General features: G+C 41.9%; 1 protein-coding gene across 1 annotated transcript in view; it reads left to right on the forward strand.

Moving 5' to 3' along the window:
• The window catches only part of PACRG (parkin coregulated), an 800,865-nt gene that overhangs the window by 471,348 nt on the left and 311,407 nt on the right, over positions 1-18,110 (forward strand). Inside the window, exon 3 of the mRNA XM_040350615.1 lies at positions 4,293-4,464. Within this exon, the coding sequence (XP_040206549.1) occupies positions 4,293-4,464 (172 nt within the window). The remainder of the gene's footprint in view (positions 1-4,292; positions 4,465-18,110) is intronic.

Raw genomic sequence — 18,110 nt, forward strand, 5'->3', positions numbered from 1 at the left:
GCAATCTTTGAGTGCAGCTAGGCAGCCACTATTAGGCATTTAGGAGGTGATCCTGCCACCTAATGAATGCCTGATTTTTTTTCCCATGGATGTGGCAGGGGCCGATAACTTGAATTTACAAGTTTGACAGGTGGCACCACCTGCCAACTCAACACACCACATAACATTTTCTGCAGTCACTGTGGTATGTGAATAGCACCTTCTGACTGTATGGTAGGCTTCAAGTGGTGGTCAGGGATGGCAAAACCATGTCTCAACCTCCTGTGTGAAAGAGGCCTTTTCCAACTGAAACCAATTTGGAAGCTTGGAGAATGAGTCACTTCACAATAACTGCAGGTGGAGAGGTCAGGGATGGCTTGTTTTAAAGCTTGGGAGTCATGTTTTAGTAATATATTAATACTACACATTTCTGGGTGACTGTTAACTTGTTTTAAAGCTTGTTTACTGTTTGCCAAGATATAATATGTAATTTGTTTAATGTCCATAATCTGGGTTCAGGTGCACTTTAAGATCAATATTACAGATAATAATATATTTTCTAACACTAAAAGCTGATTTATTTTCCATGTTTTATGTTTATTTGAATTTAACATTTAAACCTCAAAAAATTACAAACCAAAAACTGTGATTTTATTTGTAACTTGTGGGCTTGAGCACCATAAGGATGATTTTAATCCTTGCAAAGGCCTACATTTTACCAGCAAAGATTCCGAATGCAGCAATGCTCCTCAAATACATTTCAGAAAAACTGTTTGGCACAGCACAGCACAGCACAAATGATCATTTTTTTTTCTTTCAGATCGTAAAACAGATTCTGCAGTCTTTCTCGTAAACTATTAACATATGGCTAATTAAACAAACATTATTCATTATTCCTTTTTGTGATGTCCTACAAATTATATGCTATTGGCAAAAATGTACAGGGAACAAAATATCATAGGGAAAAAGAGAAAATATTGTTTTATAGTCACCACTGTAAGGTATCTGTATGAAATAACAGTTTATGAATGTATTTAGCAAGCTTAATTATTGTATAAAACCAGTAAAATAACCGAAACAAAGTGTTGCCAAGCAATGCAGAGTAATTTAGCATATAACTTGGCTTCGTGAAGAGCAGATATATTTCAAATGGAATCTTCACTCAGATTATAAAAGCAGCCTTCCCACTTGATAATAAGACACTTTACTAATCATTGTAATTAATTTTCTTGTTCATTTTGGTGGAAAAAAAACATTAAATGTGTCAGTATCTCTGCATTGTGGAAGCCTGTGAATGGCTAAAACAGATGTGAATTTTTTTAACTCACACTGGCTGTTTCATTTTCGGAGCTGGTAATACCCTTGGTAAACAAATAAAATAAAGACTGATCACAGAATGTATGAATCTGCTGAATTTTAATCAGTTCATTAATTGAATGATTTGTGCTCATTTTAGGGCCATACCAATAATCCATTTGAGCGATTGTAAGTTTGGTGGTAGATGCAAAAATGCCATATGTTGCCAACTTAAAGTGTTTGTTAACCTAAAAAAATGGATCCTGTTCCCTTAAAGCATGTTATACAGCACAGTGCTTGTACTGTGTAATTTGGCCCCCTGTATCACCTGAAATACCTGGCTGATCCTGCCCGGCTATGCCCTTCCCCCTGTAAAAGAACAACGTTATATCATGGCTGCTGAGCCTTGACACTGTGGTCAATTTACGTACCTCTGTAAGCAGCTGCTCTCTGCAGCTCTTCTCTGTCTCCTTCTGTCCTCCTCCCCCTCCCCTGCTACAAAATTATCTGATGTGTATACCATTCCCTCTGTTAGACAACAACCTGTGCCTGTGTTTTCACAGCACCTCCCGGCATGCATGCGATTCCCAACTCTCTCATCCTTGCCTCCCCGACTGATGTCAGCAAGTTCACTGGTCCATCTGCTGGACCTGTCAGACGGGTAGAGGAGAGATCCGGGAGTCACGTTAGCGCCAGTAGGATCTAACGGGTAGAAATCAGCTTTTTCACAGGCACTAGAACACAGGTTCTTCTCTAACAATAGGGATGGTATAAAGTCAGATAGTGGCTTAACAACCACTTTAAGACCTTTCATTGACAGACTTTGTACAGCATGTATAAAAATATCAGTATTACCTATTTATATATCACCCTTTATTTTTATTGGTTAAAACTTATATTGAAAAAAATCTAATAGTTGTGTTTTTTTTATCCTATTTCTTTTGCTCAAATGATCAGTGACAGCTGTGTTAATTCACACATAGGTGGAAGTTTTTCATCAGATCCACCTTATTTGTCATCTTCCCATTGTTAGTTGCAGACACTTCCTTTGTTGTGATTAATAGAGGGATATAAAAATGTTTGGTGGTTATATTTTAGGAGCATGCACTGATCAAAATTCAGCCGGTTCAGCAGGAGCTGGCTCTATTTAGAACTGTGTGTAGCCCTCTCTCTGTGACAGAAGCCAAGTTACACTGGCTTCTGCTGAACTGACCTGATAGAAGAGCTGCTTTAATCAGTGGCTTCCAGTCAATCTGCTGCAGCGCTGATCAGTTTTTTCATACAGTGCTTTCAGAATACAATGTGTCGGAGTGAGGGTGGATTCCTGTATTGCTTGTGTGGATGCAAGATTCTGTTTGTGTCTGTTTTCTTTTTGTTTGTTTTTTCATTCAGTCAGTTGAACATGGTCCAGAATGTTGCTGTGTGAAATGGAAGCTTGACTGTTTTTCCATATTAAAAAAACAAATTGTTGTTGCAACTGCTCAAACAGGGTTGTTGTTTGTCCAAACTCCCATCACTGTCACTTATTCTGTATTAAAATATTAAGGAAAATATAAATAAAGCATGTGAAATAAAAAAGGAGTATATAGTATTTTTACAGTTACAGTACATACAAATAATATCAGAACAATGGACATAATAAGAAGCTACCTGGGTTGAAATTGTTGTTTATTTGATAATAGCTCAGTCGTGGGTCGCGCGCACGCCGCTTGTCCGAAGCTCCGTGAACGCGGCCGTGGGACCCGATCGCCGCCAGTGTCCAGCGAGCTGAAGAACGGGGAGAGGTGTGTGTAAACACACCTTCCCCGTTCTTCACAGTGGCACTGTCATTGATTGTCTGTTCCCTGATATAGGGAAAGACAATCAATGACATCACATGTTCAGCCCGCTCCCCTACAGTTAGAAACACATATGAGGTCACACTTAACCCCTACAGCGCCCACTAGTGCTTAACTCCTAAACTGCAATTGTCATTTTCACAGTAATCAATGCATTTTTATAGCACTTTTTGCTGTGAAAATGACAATGATCCCAAAAATGTGTCATAATTGTCCGATGTGTTCGCCATAATGTCGCAGTCACGAAAAAAATCGATGATCGCCATCATTAGTAGTAAAAAAAAACTATTAATAAAAATGCCTTAAACAATCCCCTATTTTGTAAACGCTATAATTTTTGCGCAAAACAATCGTTAAATGCTTATTGCGATTTTTTTTTAACAAAAATATGTAGAAGAATACGTATCGGCCTAAACTGAGGAAAAAAAATTATATATTTTTTGGGGATATTTATTATAGCAAAAAGTAAAAAAATATTGATTTTTTTTAAAAATTGTCGCTCTATTTTTGTTTATAGCTAAAAAAAAAAAAACGCAGCGGTAAACAAATACCACCAAAAGAAAGCTCTATTTGTGGAGAAAAAAGGACGCCAATTTTGTTTGGAAGCCACGTCGCACGACTGTGCAATTGTCAGTTAAAGCGGCGCAGTGCCGAATCGCAAAAAGGGGTCCTTAACCTGCATATTGGTCCGGGTCTTAAGTGGTTAATAACTAATTGTCATTTTATGGTTGTCAGGAGGACCTGGGTAAATGGAAATTCCATTATCATTCCTTAACATTAATTTCTTAAAAGACAGGTCAAGATGTAGCAAAATACATTAATGTATTGAAAATAGCAAGCATTTTAGTCAAAAGTAGAAACAAAAAAAATCTCTATACATTTGTCTGTTCTTCTGGTTTGAATTCTCAGGAAGAAGTCGGCAGACTGCCTCAGTAGTTAGACTAGCATCCCAATGGAGCTAAACCCCTCAGGCAAACTAAAACTCGTATTCAGTCAATTAGAGTAATTTTGAATATCTGTTTCCCACAATGTGTCTTTAATAGTTTATATCTGCAATAACGTTGCAGCTGTAAGTATAGCTTAAGCTGTGGCATCTCTTTCATTATACCATTGTTTTTTGCCTCATGTGCTACTGATGAATGTTTATTACATCATCATTTATCCTTTATTTCTATTTAGGTGGAGATTGAGAAATTGGATTATCATCACTACTTGCCTCTCTTCTTTGATGGTCTTTGTGAAATGGCACATCCTTATAAATTTTTTGCACGTCAGGGAGTCCATGACATGCTGGAGCACGGAGGACCAAAGATTCTGCCTGTCATTCCTCAGCTCATTATACCCATAAAAAGTAAGTATGTGGGCAAACCAGACTTTGAGTCTTGAGTCATTTTCTAATCCTGTACTGTACCTGCAGTATGCTACATTATAATTCAAAACCCTCAAAATTTATTTCGCATAGTAATATTTCTATCACTCACATGATCATATCATTACAGTAGATTAGCTAGATTCAGAGAGACTTAGGCTGGCGTATCAGTAGATACGCCAGCCTACAGTAAGTCAGAATTTGCGTCGGCGCTAATTTAAGCGTATTCTGGTAACCAGATACGCTTAAATTAGGCTCAGATACGAGCGGCGTAAGTGTCTTACACCCTCGTATCCTAAAGTGTAATTTTTAGGCTGACTGCTGGTGGCGCTTCCATTGCGGTCGGCGTAGAATATGTAAATCACTAGATACGCCTATTCACGAACGTACACCGGGCCGACGCAGTACAGATACGCAGTTTACGTCGCGCTTTAGCAGGCCTAAAGTTATTCCATCAAATAGCTGGAATAGTAATGTTAAGTATGGCTGCCGTTCCCGCGTCGAAATTTGAAAATTTTACGTCGTTTGCGTAAGTCGTCCGTGAATAGGGTTTTACGTCATTTACGTCCACGTCGAAATCAATAGGACCGTGCGGCGTACTTAGCCGCAATGCACACTGGGATATGTAGGCGGACGGCGCATGCGCCGTTCGTAAAATACGTCAATCACGTCAGGTCAAGCCCCATTGACATAAAACACACCCCCTCAGCCAAATTTGAATTAGCCGCCCTTACGCCCGCCCGATTTACGCTACGCCGCCGTAACTTAGCAGGCAAGTACTTTGTGAATCATGTACTTGCCTCGCTAAATTACCGCGGCGTAGTGTAAATGCCATACGCTACGCTGCCACAACTATGCGATCGCCATCCTGAATCTAGCTAGATGTCTGTTATTTCTATAAGGATATTCCCTTTATATTTAGTTAAAGCGTGTTCAGAAAATTCATTCCCTTTTAAAAGGTAGTAACTACAGTATAATGAAATAAATGAAGCAAATAAGTAAGAGAATACATTTGTTTTTGCAGTCATTGAACAAGTGTTTTGCATTTGAAAATTTCTTTCCATTCAGGCCAGTTCAGTTCCTTTTTTTTGGGTGAAAAATGGATGTGGATGTCAATTTTGAGCAGGGAAAAAGAGCAGAGGAAGTTGATTGCCGGCTGGATCATCAGAGAGAGCGGGGAACATTGCTATAACAGCTTTCATTAACGAGTGTTCCCCGCACTTGCCGTCACATACAGCCCCGGCCCCTGCCCTGGGTACCTTGATTTTCGCCACACGTTCCGGGAAGGCGGGGCTTATGTCACAGCGAGTGCAGAGAACACTCTGCAATTTAAATGAAAGCTGTTACAGCGATGTTCCCCCCACTCTGATGATCCGGCCGGCTCTCTCTTCTCTCTTCCCTTCTGTGATCATTGGGAGAATGGTTCCCTTTCAATCCCGCCTACTGGCGGTGCTCGCCCCCCCCGCTCCCAGGCAGCCCACGCTCACCAGCCATTAATTTCCACTTGCAGAATGCGTGTAGGCAAGTGGAAAATTGCAGGGCTGCATTGTGTATCATTTACATTCCTCCATCTTGATTCCAAAACCTCATTCTAGACTAGCCTGCAGTATAATAGATAAAGTCACAATTTCTTACCAGACAAGCTAATTTCTTACCCTGGGAACTAGGCATTTTTCCCAGCTCATTATCTTCTTTGGCACTGGTCCTCTCTTCGCCCCCTTGAGTTCTCTCACATCTCGGGCTTATGAGAAAGAACATGGCCTGGAAGTGTCGGTTGTCTACATCTCACAGACAATGGTGTATACACCTGAATAAGGACCCAAGGAAGTACACAGAACAAGACGGGTGGAGGGGGGGGGGGGGCTGGTCGTAATGTGATTACGGCTTCAGGTAAGCAAAATGGGTGTTTTTTTATTATTTTCATATCAGTGGTTGGTTAGAGTTGGTGGAAAGAGGAGGTTGTTAGGGAAGTTGAACTTTAAAGTAGTATTAAGGCTTAGCTTCTTTTTTTTACCTTAATGCGTTCACAACATTAATGGAAAGTGCTCAAGTACATTTAAACCCCTCATCTCTAAACAGTTACCTTCTGTAACTTGACACTAGCGCCGGATCATCGATGATCTGCCCCGTTACCCAACTTTCTGGGTAAGAAAGGATACAGGAAGGGTGGGGAAGTGATAAATCACCTGAAGCTGTCTGAGACGAGGGAGCAGGGGCATTGTTTGCCAGATGCCTCCTTAGCAACCAGGTAGATATAGGAGACACCAGCAAACAGGGATACAGGAGCAGCAGTTTAGGGACAACGATAAGCAACTTTTCAAGGAAGCAGACTATGCATATGAAGGAAAAAAAATAATGTCACTTTAACCCAGTATGTTATCTATCTGACCTGCTTAGCAGTATATTGCTATGTTCCCTTTCTACACTGAGACAAATATGTGAATACCATCTTTCAGCAGGATGCCACATTTGTGTCTGTGTATTAGTCACCAAGGTCGCTGTAAAAACAATCTTGGCAGTTTTAAAAGGAGATTCCCTCTCATAGGCCATGAAGGCCAATATGTCATCCCATGTAAGCTTAACAACTTTGACACTTTGCCTAAAAACTGAGGCACTGAGGGGTTTATTTACAGTGAGGCTGGGTTCACATGAGCAGGCAGTGGCTCACAGCATGAGTCTGGAGCATCCTCGTTCACTGTTTCAGGTCTGATTTCAGCCTGAATTTTTGGCTGAATTCAGACCTGAAACAGACCAAAAGACGCAAAGGGCTCCTGTGCAAATCGCACCGGAGCTGCTGCATAGATATGTTAACCGGCTCCATAGAGAGCCGGTCACAATCTCCTGCTGTGCAAATTGGATACAGGGAAACCTGCATCCAATTCACACTGGTGTGAGCCCAGCCTAAAGAGAATGTAGATTGTTTTCTATGGATTATCACATTATACACTTATTGATTGGATCTTGGCACTGTTCCAATAAGACCAACAGTATACACCCTTTTCAGTCCCAATAATTAGATCTGCTTTAGGGCATTTGTAGTCTATATGGCTCCATGGTGCAAATAATGCCCCAAACATTCAGTCTGAAACACTGTCTCCATGGATCCATATTTCATGTAGACATTGGCTGTGAAATGATATTGTGTTATGTCTGATGTTTCTGAATGCAGGCATGATTATTAACAACTTTGCAGTTTATTGCAATTGGCAGCCTAATGTATTTCCCTAGGTCTCCATTAAGTCATAAAGCTGGGAGTGATATGAACATTTCTAAATTATCAGAAATGGAGTAGAGCTCTTCTTACTAAACGATTTATTAAAAAACATAAAACTTCAATTTAAAAGAGGAAGACTAAAATTAGGCTCATATAAAATGATGCTGATCCTACACGAAATGTGCTTGTTATTAGAGGATCTTCATTTAAAGAACTGTTTATGATATGTACATATACCATATTTGAAAGCAACCTTGACACTGAAAGGCCTTGGAAATGGCTGTACACATTGCCTGCTGTGTCAGGACTAAAAAGCAAACTGTTATCAACACAGAAAAAGTACCCTAGCCGTAAGCTAGTTTTCAGTCAACACTAAATCTGACCAATATTGACATATCTTTTACAAGTCCTACAAAAAATAAATCTGAATCTTATAAATAAAAATCTAATCATGTTTTACTAACCTGGCAATGACTGAACACACTGGAGAATCCTATTAAAGGATTTGAACACATTAGAGCATCAAGATAAGTGATTGTCTGCCCATCACTCTTTAAGTCCCTGATGGACAATGCTTTTCCACTAAATACATTAGTTTAATTCCTGGTCTCCAGTGGGTATTCTTTATCCTAATATCCTCCATTGATGACCTTGTCTCAAAAAGAGATAACCAGATCAATCCATTGGATACTTAACTGATCATGCAGATTTCTGGCCGACAGTATTGTCGATAATCTCCAATCCACTGGCTGATCCATTAGACCCAATTCAGCAATTTCTTTTTTACTTAAATGTGTGAACTCTTAAAATGTAATCTTCATAACTTTAGTGCCTTGACTGCTCAGACCCTTTACTTCTATTGTGCCTCTGATGCAGAAAAAAAATCGGCCTTTTAGACGCCTTTCACACTGAGGCAGTTTTCAGGCATTTTAGCGCTAGAAATAGCCGCTGAAAAGCGCCTGAAAACTGCCTTCCATTCATTGCAATGTGTGCTTTCACAGTGTGCCTGCGCTACATTAGAAAAAGTCTTGTAAGCAGCATCTTTGGGGCGGGTTGGGAGTGCTATAAATAGCGCTCACAAAACACCCCTGCCCATTGAAATAAATGGGCAGCACTTCCAAAGTGACTTAAAAGTGCTTTGAAAGTGCTGCAAAATGGGTTTCTTTTCTTCCCTTTTTTTAAGGTCATGTTATCACATGACCTTAAAAAAACACCCCGCTAGTGCCTGAAAAGCACTGCAAAAGCACTGCTAAAACCCCAATATAGCACCACAAAAACTACCTGTTTTAGCGGTGCTTCAATGTGAAAGGGGTCTTAGGACAAGGCTTTGCTTCAGCCCTTGGTGTGTTTAAATAAAACTTCTCAAATATTTCCTGCCCCGTCCTGGATTTGGTATTTAGGAAAATAGTTGGAAGAAGAGAAACTCAAGATAAATCCTGAAAGTTTTTGCCACATCCCAGAAATATTTGAAAAAAAAAAGAGGGAGTGCCCCAGGGATGGTGTAGGCAAGAAACCAAAACAGGATAAATGGGGAGGAAGTATAAATAAATATATAATATAAATAAATATAATATAATATAAATACAATTGTTATTCCATATAGAAAAATATACACATATTCCCTATTATTAGTTATTTCATTCTTTTCCTTCCCCTCCCACCTCTCCTTCCGTGTTTCATTACATGGTCTTGCAATTTCCTAGGATCTTTTTGATTTAGTTTAGGGGTGACCAGTTTTACCTTCTTCAATTCATTAAACGTATCTATATATTCATTGTTTCTGTCCATTCGATTTGCGCCCTTTAAATCCCCCTGTGGTCCCTGTGAGCTTTGATTTGCCACTCTACAATAAGGAATAGATTAGGAGTTATTTGACTCTGGAAGAAATTCCTTGTCTGTATTCAGTTTATCTCTGAAAAGCCACTACGGATTTTGGTGGACTGCAAGACATGGGATCCCATCTACCTGCAATAATGTTGTGCAATATTTCCCTTTTTTAAAGGAACATACAATCTGTGAGTACCAAGTATTGTAAACACAATGGGCCAGATTCACAGATATTTGTGGCGGCGTAACGTATCGTCTTTAAGTTACACTGCTGCAAGTTTTCAGTGCAAGTGCCTGATTCACCAAGCACTTGCGTGTAAACTTACGGCGGTGTAACGTAAAGCCGTCCGGCGCAAGCCCGCCTAATTCAAATGGGGGGTGTACCATTTAAATTAGGCGCGTTCCCGCGCCGAACGTTCTGCGCATGCTCCGTTAGGAAATTTTCCGCCGTGCTTTGCGCGAAATTACGGCACCCCGATGTGTTTTTTGAACGGCGACGTGCGTAACGTAATTTCGTATTCGACGCGGGAACGACGGCCATACTTTAACATGGCTGTTCTAAATGTAAGCCATGAAAAAGCATGCCTAGTTTTGCGATGGGAAAAACCGACTAGCGACGACGTAAGAGATTGCGACGAACACGCGTATCTTCGTGGATCGCCGTAATCAGCTAATTTGCATATCGACGCTGGAAAACGACGCAAACTCCACCCAGCGGCCGCCGAAGAATTACACCTAAGACCTGAAGGCGTACGAAGCCGTACGCCTGTTGGATCCTAGCCAAAAGCCGTCGTATCTTTGTTTGTGAATGACAAATAAAGATACGACGCGGCAAATTTGAAAGTACGCCAGAGTATCAGCAGATACTCCGGCGTACTTTTTCTGTGAATCTGGCCCAATTTGTCTGTCTTTTTCAAAACAATTACTATATTTAAAATTACTTTTAACTACTTATATATAATTATTTACAGTATATGTTTATACATTTACATTTTTTTTCAATAGAAATATACCAGCATGCTTCTATTTAACCCTTGAGGAAGGAAATGAACACGCCATAAATAGAAAAATCTCTTGTTGTTTTCCAAAACATGTTGGGTTTTGCTGTGATCACAATCCTTACTCGACTTAAAGCGGGGGTTCACCCCAAAAAAATGTTTTTAACATTACATTCAGGCGAGTTATGATAATGACATTAGGCTGTTTTTTTTTAAATCCTTGCCGTACATACCGTTATATATATATATATGTTCACCGCGGCTTCCGGGTATAATCTGCGGGACTGGGCATTCCTAATTGATTGACATGTTTCCGACCGGCGCATACATCGCGTCACGAGTTGCCGAAAGAAGCCGAACGTCGGTGCTCAGGCGCCGTATAGAGCCGTCTTGCAGTCCGGCTTCTTTCGGCAACTCGTGACACGCTGTATGCGCCGGTCGGAAGCATGTCAATCAATTCGGAACACCCAGTCCCGCAGATTATACCCGGAAGCCACGGTGAACATATATATATATATATAAAATGGTATGTACGGCAAGGATTTTAAAAAAAAAACAGCGTAATGTCATTATCATAACTCGCCTGAATGTAATGTTAAAAACTTTTTTTGGGGTGAATCCCCGCTTTAATGTCTAGAGGTTTATTGTGCGTTACAGCAATTAGCAGCTGTATATTTATATCTTAATTTTTGTTCAATTTAATGTTTTAAATGTTCATGTGTATATTTTTCTATATGGAATAACATTTTTTTTATATACTCCTTGTACTTCCTCCCCATTTATCCTGTTTTGGTTTCTTGCCCACACCATCCCTGGGGCACTCAATTTTTTCCATGGATTTGGTATTTAGGACAAAAAAACAGTACAAGGAAGTAGTTCACCAGCTGACCTCATCAAGACACACCCTGCACCTCCCACCCTCCTCCAAGAGATGGCTTCCACCCAATTATGTGCCTCACATACACACATTATCAGTCTATATATTAGTATCTGTTCTCACTAAATACACAGCCAGTGATCAATTTATTTTATGTGTTCATCTTGCACAGATCATTTGGCAGGGTGTGCAGGAGCTAAGTGATCACAAGCAGCCTATGTGGAGCAGAGATGTAGTATTTAAAAAAGTGGGGTTTATTTACTAAGGCTAGAGAGGGCAAAATTAGTCGCAATTCTGCAGAGAAACCAATCCGCTTCCAAATTTTATTGTTAAAGCTTAATTAAACAAGCTGAGGTTAGAAGCTGATTGTGACTAATTTTGCCTTCTCTAGATTTAGTAAATAAACCCCAGTTTGTCCACGCAAGACTGTACAACTCACCATACTCCATACAATCTGATTGTACAATCTCCTTTGGATATACCATCAATTATGTAGTGCAAGAGCCTGCCTGATTGGATACATAGGTGTGTCCTTTTATTATATAGTTTTGGTAAATCTAAAGGAGATCGTACAATCAGATTGTCTAAGGTATGGTCACTGCTATACATCTAAAATGAACTAGTCACACTTTCAGTGCTATTAATTGTTAATGACACCCCAAACATGAAACAAAAACACATTTTGCCACGTGAAAAAATTAGCAAAAAGCACAGCAAAAGGCAAAGTAAAAATTGTGCAAAAAACATGTCAAAATGTCCCATGAGCTACTTGAGGACAACTCATTGAAATCAATTGGCTTCCCAATGTGCTTTGCGGGAAAAATTAACCAAAAAAATGTGGTCCCACTTTTCTGGGTGTGAATAACAATGACACAACGATGGTCAGCAGGACAAAATAGGTGAATTGCCCCAGTGGGCTCACAGACCCATAAAGACAGAGGAAAAAGCATAAACCCATAAAGATCAATTAAAAACATTATTAACATGAGGTGCAAACCTTTGCCATAATACTAGCAGAACAGCCAATGCTGTATCCTGGCCTAGGCCAACAAGGCCCAGGCCTAGGGCAGCACTTTGCAGGGGGGCAGCACGGACAGTGTCCCCGCCGGCTTGCGCTACACTATTAGGCAAATTAGTTTAGCGCCCCCTTAAATCGGGTGCACTTCTTCCAGTATGTGGGCGGTTGGCATTCAGCAACTGTGTGGGGGGGGGGGGGGGGCGTCGCTTCAAATTTTTCACCATCCCTGTCCCATTGCAGATATTTCTCTTCACTTCCTTTCCCATAGCCAAACAGGAAGTGAGAGGAAATCTATGCAAATTAAGGGAATCCATTGCCCCCCCCCCCCAGGCCATCAGAACTAGTGTCCACATTTGAAAATTTCAGGGTGGGTCTTAAACCGCAAGGGGTGTGCCCTTGGCAGGAAGGGGTGGGTCATATTTAAATTAGGGGGTGCACGAGTTTAGTCAGGCCTAGGGCAGCACAAAACCTAAATACACCCCTGAGAACAGCCCAAGCCACAGCAGCATGATCTTTTGGAAAACCGATTACTTCTTGATGTATCCATTTCTCTACTCCTGTTCTAGAAATATTTGATTGGAGAGCTGTATTGCAAAGTGAGCTGTAAGTCCACAACTTAAAGCGGTGTTCCACCCGCAATTTTTTTTCTTTAAAAGTCAGCAGCTACAAACACTATAGCTGCTGATGCTGACTTTTAATAAGGACACTTTCCTGTCCAGGGAGCCCACGATGTTGCCCCCCCCCCCCCCCGAGGCCGATCTATCCATCGGATCGGGTGCCAGTGCTGCCATTCTAACTAAGGGAAACAGGCAGTGGAGCCTTCCGACTTCACTGTCCGTTTCCTACTGCGCATGTGCGAGTCGCATGGTGCTTTGTGAATGGCCAGCTGTCTTCTGGGAAGACAACAGGCCCCATTTTCCAGGAGAACACGTGAGAGAGGAAAAGAACGAGGAGCAGTGGCAGATTAGGACGACTAGCAACAGGCATTTCTGGTAAGTAAAACACATTTTTTTGTTAAATTTTTTTTAACAGATTTTAAGGAAGGAGACTGTTAATGTAAAAAAAAATTTGAGGGTGGACGCATGCTTTAAGGTTTGCACCCACTGACATTTTTAATTTGCTTAACAAATAAACAGTTATGCTCTTGAGTGCATTTACACTGTTTCATTGCTTTTTATCTTGTTTTTTTTACCTGTATTTTAAAATCTCCTTGCCCCTAGCATCTATGTTTAACAAATCTAACTTGTAAAGAAAAAAAGAATGTTTATGTATGCATATCAACTTGTGAAAATTTAACTATTAAACAGATCTACATTTACCAGCATCTAGAGCAGGGGTGGCAAACACAAGGCCCGCGGGTCGAATCCGGCCCGCCAGGCCTTGCCGTGTGGCCCGCGCAGCAGCCCCCAGCAGTCAGGAGCAGGCCCGGACTGGCCATAGGGCCGCGGCTCCTGGGCTGCTTTTTTTTAAAGAGGCTTCTTTATGACTGGGCTGCACGGTGGGAGGTAAGCGCCGACCGCGGTCTGGACAGGGTTAACACAGACCGCGGCCGCTGCTCACCTCCCGCTATATGGCATTCCTGGCACCAGCACATTTACGAGGAGCAGAAGAAGGTGAGAGAGAAGGCTCCTGTCATGTGACCTGCAGCAAGTGCCTCGTGGGTCGGACGCGCTGGAGGTATAGCTGCGCCTGCACTGATGGAGACGATGGCGGCGGCCTCCTCTCTCCTTACACTGGCGACGGCCTCCTCTCTCCTTACACCGGCGGCGGCCTCCTCTCTCCTTACACCAGCGGCGGCCTCCTCTCTCCTAACACCGGCGGCGGCCTCCACTCTCCTAACACCGGCAGCGGCCTCCTCTCTCCTAGCACCGGCCGAGACACTGATTGCTGCACAGGGAGCAAGGTGAGCAAACTGAGAAAACAGCGTTATATCCCGCTCTGTAGTGGCAGGGAAAGGGAGTGGATGGGGGCTATTATTACTGGCATGGTGGGGCTATTATTACTGGCATGATGGTGGCTATTATTACTGGCATGATGGTGGCTATTATTACTGGCATGATGGTGACTATTATTACTGGCATGATGGTGACTATTATTACTGGCATGATGGTGGCTATTATTACTGGCATGATGGTGGCTATTATTACTGGCATGATGGTGACTATTATTACTGGCATGATGGTGGCTATTATTACTGGCATGATGGTGGCTATTACTGGCATGATGTGGCTATTATTACTGGCATGATGGGGGCTATTATTACTGGCATGATGGTGGCTATTACTGGCATGATGGTGGCTATTATTACTGGCATGATGGGGCTATTATCACTGGCATGATGGTGGCTATTATTACTGGCATTATGGGGCTATTATTACTGGCATGGTGGGGCTATTATTACTGGCATTATGGGGTTATTATTACTGGCATGGTGGGGCTATTATTACTGGCATGATGGGGTTATTATTACTGGCATGGTGGGGTTATTATTACTGGCATGATGGTGGCTATTATTACTGGCATGATGGTGGCTATTATTACTGGCATGATGGTGGCTATTATTACTGGCATGATGGGGCTATTATTACTGGCATGGTGGGGTTAATATTACTGGCAGGATGGGGCTATTATTACTGGCATGATGGGGTTATAATTACTGGCATTATGGTGGCTATTATTACTGGCATGGTGGGGCTAGTATTACTGGCATGATGGTGGCTATTATTACTGGCATGATGGTGGCTATTATTACTGGCATGATTGGGCTATTATTACTGGCATGGTGGGGCTATTATTACTGGCATGATGGTGGCTATTATTACTGGCATGATGGTGGCTATTATTACTGGCATGATGGTGGCTATTATTACTGGCATGATTGGGCTATTATTACTGGCATGATGGGGTTATTATTACTGGCGTGATGGCCATGTTTTTTTAAATTTATAGATTTTTAGATGGAATTAGTTTTTTTATTTATATATTTGCACAGTTGTGTGTTCTTGCAGCACTGGGGATTTGGATTCAAGAGGTTCCTGAGAGCTCTGATAGCTATGTTTTTCTTTTATCCAGTGGGCTGCAGCCTGCGAGCTGGGTCAGGTAGGAAGGAGAGAGCAGGGGGACAGTGAGGTCAGAATCCACTAGGAGGGATGAAATCAGTTGTTGCACACTATGTATACTGCATAGCATACTTCTAAACCCTACGCTCCCTACGCAGCGCACTCCTGAACCTTGTGCTCCCTATGCAGCACAAGAAAACTGGAATGCAGATACAACTGGCCCTTTGAGGGCAACCAAGCTGCTGATGCGGTCCCCGATTAATTTGAGTTTGACACCCCTGATCTAGAGGAAACAAACACATATACAAAAAATCTGTATCTATGAGCCCTTTCTGTTCTTGGCTAAAGCCTGCATGGTTCTTTGTAAGTGCAATAAAATAAGGGTGATTCTGTCATCTACTCAGTACATCATCAGACTGGTACCATAGAGGTTTTGGTGGAAAAAAGGGGTAGGGTTGACATACAGTATTGGTGTTTTCAGAAGGATAGTTTGTTAGGCACTCAAGGGCCATTTGTACGTCTAGGTCAGGCAATCCCCACCCCAAAATAATACAGTGATTATGTGGCTGCTACCATAGTCAGTTGTCTCTTACAGAATCCTTGTTCATTCCCGAAGCAACTTTCAAGTGTATCTAAACCCAAGAACAGATATGTGATTAATTGCAGCTTGGCAGTCTGTAGAGATGTTGTTGGCATTCGTTTTCTTATTTCATAATTTTTCTATATTTGTACTTGGTGACACTGCCAGTAACAATCTGTCCTAGGTTGACAACACTCACTTTCTGTGCTGCATCTATGAAAGAGCAGCATTGTCATCCCAGAACAGGACTACAGAACATCTCCCCTTTTCAACACCATGGGGTGGTGTTCTTTAGTCCACAGTGAGAACTGGGTATAATGTTGACTGATAACAGTCAACTGTGGAAAAAACTGTAGCTGCTGACTTTTAAAAAACAGCCACACTCCTGTCCCACAATCGAACAGTGTGTTCACACCAGACGTTCTCACCTGCTATCTTCGGTCCCCGGCATCTTCACTATGGGTACCCGGCTGTGACAGCTTGCGGCTTTACAGCCAGGTGCCCACTGCGCATACGTGAGTCGTGCTGCACAACGAAAATGGTGGATGCAGTCTTCTGGGAACTGTCCACGTCCTAGAAGACTGCAGAGGGAGCGAGGGAGGAGAACTTCTGTTTCCGACTGCGGCTGTTAGAACGGAAGTGGAAAGAGGGTACCTGTCAAAATCATGTACCCGCTCCTCAAAAGTGCCATTTGTGCAAGAGGAGCAGGGAATGAGTCCCTATAGTGGAACTTCCCCTTTAGGGTGAAGCTCCACTTTAAAGTTATTGTAAGCCTTTGTTTTGTTTTTATTTAAAATAAACATGTCGTACTTACCTCCACTGTGCAGCTCGTTTTGCACAGAGTGGCCACCTTGCAGGCACGCTCCCGAGTCCAGCATTTGGCGTCCATAAACACCATATATAGACTTTAAGGCAGGGGTCTTAAACTGGCAGGCCTCCGGCTGTTGAGAAACTACAAATCTCATCATGCCTTTGCCTGTGGAAGTCATGCTTGTAACTTTCAGCCTAGCAATGCCTCTTGGGACTTGTATTTTCACAACAGCTGGATGGCCACAAGTTTGAGACCCCTGCTTCAAGGGCTCCTTCACACACATGGCCAAGGGGCAGAAAAATCAAGTGGTTGAGACGCTGTTTTATGCCCACTGACCAGCCACCTAGGGCATGCATCTGTGAAGCAAAGTATCCCATGGAATTTGGCAAGTGGTACTACCACTGAACATGACCCATTCACGTGGCATAATCGGCATTAAACCTCATGCAATTCACATGGTTCCAGCGCAGTGGGTCAGCATTTTTAAGGTTAAAGCCAGCAATGAGAAGGTGATAAATCCTTACAACCTGCCAAGCACCTCTAAAAAGCAATCCATAGTGGATCATTTTTCAGAGAGGTGACATGGGCTGCCTCATGTACAAATGAGCCCTAATGTGACCTGTTCCTGTACTACTTCAAGGCGACTTCTATCTGACTTGTGCCCATAGACTTTAATGGAAGTTGCCTCCAATTCAGATCCTTTTCTATATTAATGTGATTTAGATCCAACAGGAAGATTACCCAGGCGGGGCATGGCATTTCCCTGTTTGCTGTTATCTCTGCATACCTGCACAAGACAAAGTTGCTTTAAAGTTGCATCAAGTTGTATCAAAGTAGTACTCAAATTGCCAGGAAATTGCCTGGAAAAGTCGCACCAGAAGTCACACAATTTTCAGGTTGCAGTAGTGTGAACCAAGCCCAAATCCTAGATGCTGATTGCATAGCTGCACTTGATTCTGTGTGCACCAATTTTAGTAAATCTCCCCATGGAGTAGTAAATGGATGAAAATATTTACTTATTTTCTGCTGTTTTACCAGAGCAGAATGTGGATACCTCAGCAAGGATACAGAAAACCATATAGACATGCAATTCTCATTGTATACAGCGCACAGGTTACGTTAGTGACAATATATTGTGACAATGGGGACAGATGGACTTAATTATATACAGTATAGACTACAATTGAAAATGCTAATATTACTGAGCACTGAAAATTGGCCATTTCTACAGCACTACTACACTA

Source organism: Rana temporaria, chromosome 4 (assembly GCF_905171775.1).
Source record: "Rana temporaria chromosome 4, aRanTem1.1, whole genome shotgun sequence".
Taxonomy (NCBI): Eukaryota; Metazoa; Chordata; class Amphibia; order Anura; family Ranidae; genus Rana; species Rana temporaria.